General features: G+C 35.5%; 2 protein-coding genes across 2 annotated transcripts; one reads left to right on the top strand and one right to left on the bottom strand. All coding sequences in view use genetic code 12, as the record gives it.

Moving 5' to 3' along the window:
• Positions 1–459: 459 nt before the first annotated feature.
• Positions 460–660, bottom strand: J8A68_003910 (uncharacterized protein; the record flags this gene model as incomplete). The annotated part of the gene is made up of 1 exon (XM_049407814.1): positions 460–660. The coding sequence occupies one exon, from the start codon at positions 658–660 to the stop codon at positions 460–462; it is 201 nt and encodes a 66-aa protein (XP_049262846.1).
• Positions 661–1905: 1245 nt separating this feature from the next.
• J8A68_003911 (uncharacterized protein) lies at positions 1906–3288 on the top strand (the record flags this gene model as incomplete). The annotated part of the gene is made up of 1 exon (XM_049407815.1): positions 1906–3288. The coding sequence occupies one exon, from the start codon at positions 1906–1908 to the stop codon at positions 3286–3288; it is 1383 nt and encodes a 460-aa protein (XP_049262847.1).
• Between the last annotated feature and the right edge of the window lie 5242 nt (positions 3289–8530).

Genomic DNA, 8530 nt, shown 5'->3' on the forward strand with positions numbered 1-8530 from the left:
AGACAACCAATTGGCTCAGATAATTGAATATTTCTTTCTGGAATTTCGAACCGGCCCCAAAGGCAAGGAATACTCTACCTCTCTTCGATCATTTCAAAGCAAAGGCAATAGATTTCTTGCCAGTCCATAATATTTCTTCCTAATCACCAAAAACAAAGCAATAGGGAAACAAAATTCTCTGAATTCTCTAGATTTTTGTTTGAACCATTTTAATTTGAATCCGAACGACGAATTGATAAGCAATTCAGACCTCGCGATCAATTCATCATGTTGTGACTAGAATACATGTACGCGAAGTGACATTGACTGTTTTAGAGTGTTTTGGATAATCCACGTGTTGTAATCGAAGGTAGACCTAGAAGGATACGCCAACTACGACATGGCTTGATAGACATCTTCATTTAAGTATTGTCATGGACTGGGATAATACGAAGTAAATAGCTGATACAGGATAACAAATTAAATATGACTTCCGAAATATATAATGTCAATTGTATTGGAATTTTGACGAATATTAGCTTTTGCAGGTTCACTGTCAGACTCAGCTACTTGATACCATATACAACGATTATCACCCTCTTCAATTTCATCATCGATATTATCTTGGAAATCTCCAAACAATTCTGCTTCTTCATCTGCAAATATGAAAAGAAATTTCATTGTGGAATGATATTATTTTGAGTTAATTCAACGTACCACGGGAGAAGATAGTAGCCCTGGTTAAATTCTAAATGAATCATTTTTATTTTTAAATTGTTCCATTGTGTAACGATTATCACTTTTAGTAAATGAATTCAACTATTAAACTAAAGCAAATCTCCAAATCGAGTTCGATAGGTTGATTTTTTGAACTATCTTGTTGAAGTTCCAAGTAATTAGGTCAGTTCTTTGTTGATAGCCACCCCCTCTAATTGAATCTAATAATATTAAATTACATGCTTATTCATAATTATACTCGATGGCTACATCTGATGTTGGTAATCCATGAATAGTTCAATTTAGTAGCATTTTCAGTTCGAAAATTGATAGTTGTGGGGTCGATGATCTAGATTGATAGAATCAGTTTACAAACAAAGTTTCACAAATCATATTGCAGTGGAAGGCAGTGTTGTTTGATCTTATTTAGTCGTTCTTGAATTAAATTGGGTACGGTAAAGATTGCAACTCAACCAAGCAAGTTTATTCAAGAATGAAGATTTATGAGACTGAAAAGAAAATGAATGTCTGTTGTCTCAGTTAAAAAAATAATTTCTGTCTGAATTTTATTATCGCATTTCTTTGCATTTGGTGGAGGGATCATTTCCACGACATTCGCGTTATTGTTTTTCATTAAATAACACCAACCTCATACCGTTTTGATCGAACAAAAAAAACCGAAGAGAGAGAGATGGACACTACGTACACCATATGTTCCTAGCTATACTGGCAGAGACTTAAGTGAGTATCTTTTTGTACAAATTAGGGCTTTGAATATCCTACAGAAATAGGAAACAAACAACTAGACACCATGTGTAATCCTCTATCTGGAATGGGGTCTCTAACAGTTCTCGCATTTTGAAAGCAAGTACAATTTGTAGATTTGTAGATAGTTTGAGTTCGTATAGGTAATGCTGATTAAAAGGACAATCAAGAAAATCAGTTATAGAAATAATAGCTCCGTATGATCTATATAAAAAACCCATGAGTATAAGCATAAGAGTATGTATGCATCTCATCTAAAGGCAACAGAAACGTTTTTTACTTTAGTGACGATTACCCGCACAAAGCCGACTGTTAATCGCACACATTCTTTTTTTTTTTCTCTTATAATTATCATTCTTGAATGACTCCTCAGAAAAGTTTACAGGGTGATCTGAGAAGCGATCCACAAGTGAAACTAATACCAAATAGCTCCCACAAACAAAGATGACCAAAATAAGGTTAGAAATACTCATTATTCCATTGAATTATGCAAATAAACCAACAAGCCAGATAGATCGACTGGTTTGTAAACGTTTTTTACATTTAGAAAACCCAGCAATTGATCTTAAAGAAGTTAAAGAACAACTTGATACTAGATACAAAAAATTATATCCAAATGAAGATAAGCTCGAGATTGAGGGACTTCAAGATACAGATCTTTGCGATTTAGATCCCGATTATTGTCTTTCTGATGTCTTTAACTCAGGTGATATTTTAAGAGTTACGGTGAGAAATCAATTTAAAAGTACTGGCTTATCAGTATCTAAGGGAAGAATTCAAGGTACGCAGAGCCCAAAAGTGCTTGAGAAGGCACCAATTGTTACTTGTAGTCGCAAGCGAGGTAACCAATGTCTTGATAATAGCGATACCAATGATTCTGTTAACCAATCAAAGACAAATACAACTACAGTGTTGCCACAGCCCAAAGAACACGTATCTTGTTCTGGACCACTTTTCAAACCTCAGATAACAGAAGCTATAATCGTTCCGGAAAAGAAGCATCGAGTGCCCTCATCTTCTCCCAAAGATAGGGGTAATGGCAAGACAATTGCATCAGCCACTGTATCTATCCCTGCCCAAGGCCAACTAGCACAAAATCGAAACCTCAAAAGGAGGGGAAGACCTCGAAATACCACGTACAGTTCAAAATTACAAAGCTTAGCCTCGGGTTCCTCTTCCCATCTACTTAGCAACAATAGAGGAACTTCCAAGGCAGGTCGTATATCAGTAGTACATCCAGATTCCAGTAACATTAAAGAAGTCATTGTTGTCTCAAGTGAAAACGAAGAAAGCACACTAGATTCTGACTCCGATCAAACTGGTCAAATTAAGTCAGTGGAATCTTGTGCTCCTAGAAAATACTGTTTTCATCCAAAACTAGGGGAATCAAACCAAACTCGTCCTAAAGCAAAACCTGGAAAAGTTGCACTAACGAAAGATGGCAGAGGCCATAGTCACAAAGCTAAGATACCCCGTCTGTGCAGAGCCACAAATTCTGAGAGCAGTTCAGAACCCAACGAGCCTAAACCCAAACCCAACTACCGCCCCCCCAAACTGGAAGAAGTTTTGAAGAAACTCAAAATAGATATGCAGGATGATAAGGGTGAATCAAGGCACAGTAGGCTATCACGAAGACTGACTTCCCCTACCTTATTGACTGATACTCCCAGCAACCGAGCAGCAAGGGCAGCTTCTCGTTCATGGTATTCATCATCAAAAGCAACGGGGGTCAAAGATTCAGAGAAGTCACATATTCCAGCCTCAGAACAAAACAAAACATATCTGGTCTCGAGATCCATGATACTGCAGAACTTAGTCTATGAGTGACTATGCTTAAGGGCTTGTTAGGCAATTAACTATGCAGTAAGAAAATTATAAAGAAAGTCAAAGTCAGGAAACACACCTCGTGATACTGAATCGAAATGTCCGCGGACGAAAAGCCCTTGAAACTAAATTATTTATAGTCTTATATAATCAACTGTACCAATGACTATAACCGTGACTGAGATTTCGGATATCTGTCAGCATGCTAAATTCGATTAATCATTCTTACTTCTCTGTAGTTGTTCTTGGTTAGTAGCCCGTATAGTAACTGAACCAGTGTGCATAAGTCGGTAAGCTCAAACACAATCATATGGTGCTGAACCGATTTTCTTAATTCCGCCACAGCTTGTTCAAGTACGGTTCGCCCACCCATATTCTTACAGTAAGACTTACACCAAGCATGGTGCTGCAACCAGGTCAGGGATCGTCGACACCACGAGTTCATTACTCTAGTACTACACCTGCCGCATATGTTGCTGGGCATAGAGGGTATTGTCGAAATTCGCACCACTATATAAATGTAATAAGTAAGTAGCACCAGGATTATCGCGTTCACTACAGGGATAGCATAACCAAGGTCTGGTGGTATACAACAGTTATTGCAGATTAAGTGATATGTGAGCTTACAAAAATAGAGGGTTCTCAACTCTTTTCGTATAAAAGAACTCTTATCGATGAGGCTGTAGACCTGGATGTTGAGGTTTATCCTCATCATGATGACCATTGGTATGGGAGCCTCTGTTATGAACTTGATGGATCTATACTACTAGGTATATCGATGATACGCAAAGCAAGTCCGGGATGGTAAAGGTTGGTACAGGAGAGAAGCGCAATATCTATACAGCAACTTAGTCTATTACAGAAATGCGAAGAGGTAATCAAATAGGTATTTGCTTATTGTCACTTCAAATGGAAGATGACTCTGCTGGAATCATTGCAAGGGCCGAGACACCGCAAGTTTGTGTGCTCGATTACTTGAGTTCATGGTCCACAAGTAGGTCCGCAAGCCTTCATCACGATAGGTGTAATTGGATTAGAGGCAGATCTTCATCAATGTTATTGATGTGGCGAATCCAAATGATTACATAACTTTATCTAAGTAAGAGGACCGGTTGCCGCAACAGAATATACCTGCGGAAAACCTAGAAATGTGATCTGGAATTACTGTTGAGATATGGGATAATGGAAGACTTCTCATAAATAGGCAATGATGTCTTGGGAATCTCAGGGTTCTTTTAGTTCTCTTTGAAGACTGCAAACTTTCGTCTGGTTAAATTAATTGCTTTCAAAATTGCCACTGAATAAGTAGGAGAAAAAGGATGAGAAATTCCGGAAAAAGATTTCTTATGTTTATGTAAAGGATTCTGATCCATAAGTTCTATATTTCAAAATAGATATGCTTTCTTTATTTTAATGCTCTAACTTTGAGACAGAGATACATTTTCAACAAAACCATAATAATTGGAGGCTAGCTATCTTTAAGGTTGTACGAGCAGGAGAGTTCTGAGGAATGTGTATCTGCTATCCTATTTGGAAGCTTGTGGTACGGCATCTAAGATTGTTTTATTATAAGAGACCCGCGAGCCCCAAGCAAGTATGAATGTTTGTATTTGTGATAGTAGCGAGAATTGTAGAAATTGCTCGGTTTTCAATTGTAAGAAACAAATACTTACTTCTATAATTAAATGCGTGAAATTGAATACAAAAAGACCTGGAAGGTCGTAATTGCCAAATTGTATGTAATTTTTTCTTGTTTGTTAATTAGGTAAGAATATGCAAGATCTACGTGCAGTTAGTTTATCGTGGAGGTCTCAATTAAAACCAGCAATTTGAATGGTAGTGAAACGTACTGCACGTAATTTCTAAACTGTAAATTCCTATGGTTCTATCATTGTGGGTTTTATCTGGAATGGCTGTGTTTAGTACGTGTGTATTCCAAATTAATAAGGAGATTCTATGGTGGCTGTTCAATGGTCACAAGAGGATATTAACGCTCAAGTATAAGGTATAGAGGCAGATTGTTTCTATCGAAGAGTTTTCGTTCGACTTGGGTGGTGATTTGGTGGTGTGACTCACTGCGAGTGCATACGACATAGTACTAGTGTGGTCTTCTTACTTTGCTGGTGGTTTGATGAGGTTGTTAGATTTGTCGGTCATCATGGCTTTGCTTAAGAATTTTCTTTTTTTCTACGATCGTTTAAATGTTATTTTTTAAGCTCGCTTAAATTTTTTTTTTCGCTTAATGTTATTTTATCTCTTCGCATGCAAGGGGCTAAGCCTCTGCCCTACACAATGAGTTGAAGCCTTCTGATTGTGTGGGACTCAGATTTGAGTTTCACAAATCTAATTGATAATTGGATCGAAATGTGACTCATACACTACCAAGTTTATTTGTATATAGTTGAAATTTGTTTTCATATTCTCGTTTAAACTGCACGAAGCTGCAGTATTTAATCTCATGTAAACATTCATCAATTGCAATTTAATTTTTCGTATTTAGCTTGCAGCTTGACGAGGTTGACCTTGTCGTCTTCTCTAACTGTTTAATCCATACACAATCGTTGGTGTTGGAGTTCTATCTTGAAGAAGTCTTGCTCAATTAATCATCTTAGATCGTTTGAGTGGTTTACTTAACTTGGCTAATTATCAATTACTGGCTAGATAATCTTTCTCTTCTATTTGATACTGATATTTCTCGTTGTTGTCACCCCCTTTTTCTACAAATTCGGCTATTTATACGCCCCTTCTGTTTGTTTGTTGTTTTAAAGAAATCGTCACAAGGTTCTTTGCATAGACGAGAAACTATTCTTAAGCAGAGCCTTTGGCCGATTTGATACTTTACAGGACCAGTATCTTCCAGAGCAATAAACCAAGCTTCGGCTAGCAAAGATTCCACTTTACTTCAATTATGACAATACTTTATCTTGTAATTAGTCAGTTTGTATCAATAATATATCCATCCCTAATTGATATTGCTGATTTGTTAGTTAGATTGGTAGAGTAGATTAGTCGCCCCATGTAATTGATGGTATTGTACCTTGTCTTGCAGTCATCGAATGATCAGTTAATTATATTTTCGTCTTATTGACGAAGCGGCTTGTGTTTTATTTCTTGTTTACAAAATATTAATTATTGTTTTCTTATTTGTTGTGGTTTACATACTTCGTCTAACATAATGCAATTTCTCTCGTCTTATAGATGATTTATAATAGTCTAAATTCCACTTTTTTCTTTAAATCCTGTTTCTTTTCCCTTTGATATCTAAAATTTATTATCTCTTTATTGCTTGGTCAAATACAAACAACTTTTGAATGATTCATCTGGTTCAAAGGCATAACATTCCAGTCTTGCAAGATGATATCGCGTTGATTCAGTTTGGTATGTGGGTCGCAGCTAGATCCTTTCTGCCTGAAACTTTACTGATGGTTCATACATTCCTTTATGAGTATTATATCATTGGCTGAATTACTTGACAACCATAAGGAAATGACGAAGTAATTATACCACTAGAAGCCAACAATAGTTTACGGTGGTTACTCCTTATAGGTGTTTTTGGGCTATCTTCTTGAGAGCTGGGTTTTGTTGCTAGTATCCATCGAAAGACTTTGGGAGTATCTTGGGACAGAGGCTCCATTACCATGGATTTGTTTGTGTCTTGACCACTTGAAAGATTTGTACCTTTCTCAAATATATGTCCTATTGAATCACTCGCCTTTAATAAAAGATCGCCTTGTACCAATTACCCCTTCACTAAAGCAGATTTTCTGTTTACTTTGCTCTTTGGTTAATCTGGGTTCTCATCTTGTTTGGTTATATTCTTTTTAAGAGATGGCTGCTGGTTTCCCTTATTATTATTTAATAATACAGATTCGTTGTTTTTATTGATTTAGAGCAGTTCGTGGTTGTATAATAGTTGATTAACTTAATATTAGTTCAATTATTATAATCATTAGATTGGTCCAATATGCGTTGAATGATTATATAGTTTTTACAGACATAGTTCTTAATGTAATTAATTGTATTGGTAAGTAGAATACCAATCTGTATATTAAATATTTAATTATATGTTTGATATCTTGTCTCATCTGTCACCTATTTTAATGGCCGAATTCTCTTCTTGCCCAATGGCATTTAATATATCAGGTAATATGTTATACATTTTGACAAAAGAACTTTTGGGAATTATCTATATATGGTTATTGTCTTCTATTTGATATATGTTTTTATCTTGGTATCTTTATTATGTTACTATAAATTCCTATTTAATGGATAGTTAACTATAGAGATGGGAACATAAAGAGGTGGTTGGCAATGCCTAGTATTTTGATCATTGGTTTTATATTCCATTCAATGATTCAATCTTCTTTGATGTATTCTGGATTTCTCTTAAACCTTATTGCCCCCAATAATTCACTAGTTTTGTTTCCATTCTTATAGTCTCATGTTATATTACTTCAATTAGATTTCATTTAACTCATCAACTTCAAAAGCATTGATCCATGATTTAGATCCTTATAATTTCTATTTCAGGATTTGGATTTCCAATCATAATTTCAAATATCGAGCTTACTCCTTCATTTCTTGAGATGAAACTGTCTGGCATGTTGCAGAAGATTGTACTTGTTTTGAATTTTCTTACTTGAGGTCTATGAGTCTTTGACAAATTATAATTATATTTTGGGATGAATATTCAAGTTTTCAATAATAGGTAGTCTATTTGTTCTTTTTCTTACTTCAAAGACATACAAGTCATACAGTGTGCAATGCTAATAAGAACTCTAGGCGATAGGTAGTGTTCTTATGGTTAATTAAAACTTCTGTAACATTTCTACAGTGTTCAAGTTTTGCATCTTGATTGGTTTTTGACAATCCCTAATTGGTTTCAGTGGCACCCAAACTTGCTAATTTATATTTTAACGATATGTCAAAATATAACACTTTGTGCACATTTCAAAGGTTTAATAGATGTGTTTGGATATGGAGATGAACTGATTGTTTGGGAATTTGATTGATGGATTTCATTTAAAGATTCAAATTTGTGCTAATTATGAACTAAGCAAAGATGATGTGGGATACGTAATTGTGGAATGTCTGATATGTTAAATAGTAGTACTGATAGTTATTCTGTACCAATGACAGAAAGAAGAGGTATACCATTTAGAATGTTATTTTCAAAGTTGATTCACCTAACTTCAAATAAGATTTTTTTAGGCGGGGGGAATTTTAAAGATCGGAAAAAAAATTC

This window comes from Hemisphaericaspora subhashii, assembly GCF_019202705.1.
Source record: "Hemisphaericaspora subhashii strain CBS 10753 chromosome Unknown scaffold58, whole genome shotgun sequence".
In the NCBI taxonomy this organism is placed as follows: domain Eukaryota; kingdom Fungi; phylum Ascomycota; class Pichiomycetes; order Serinales; family Debaryomycetaceae; genus Hemisphaericaspora; species Hemisphaericaspora subhashii.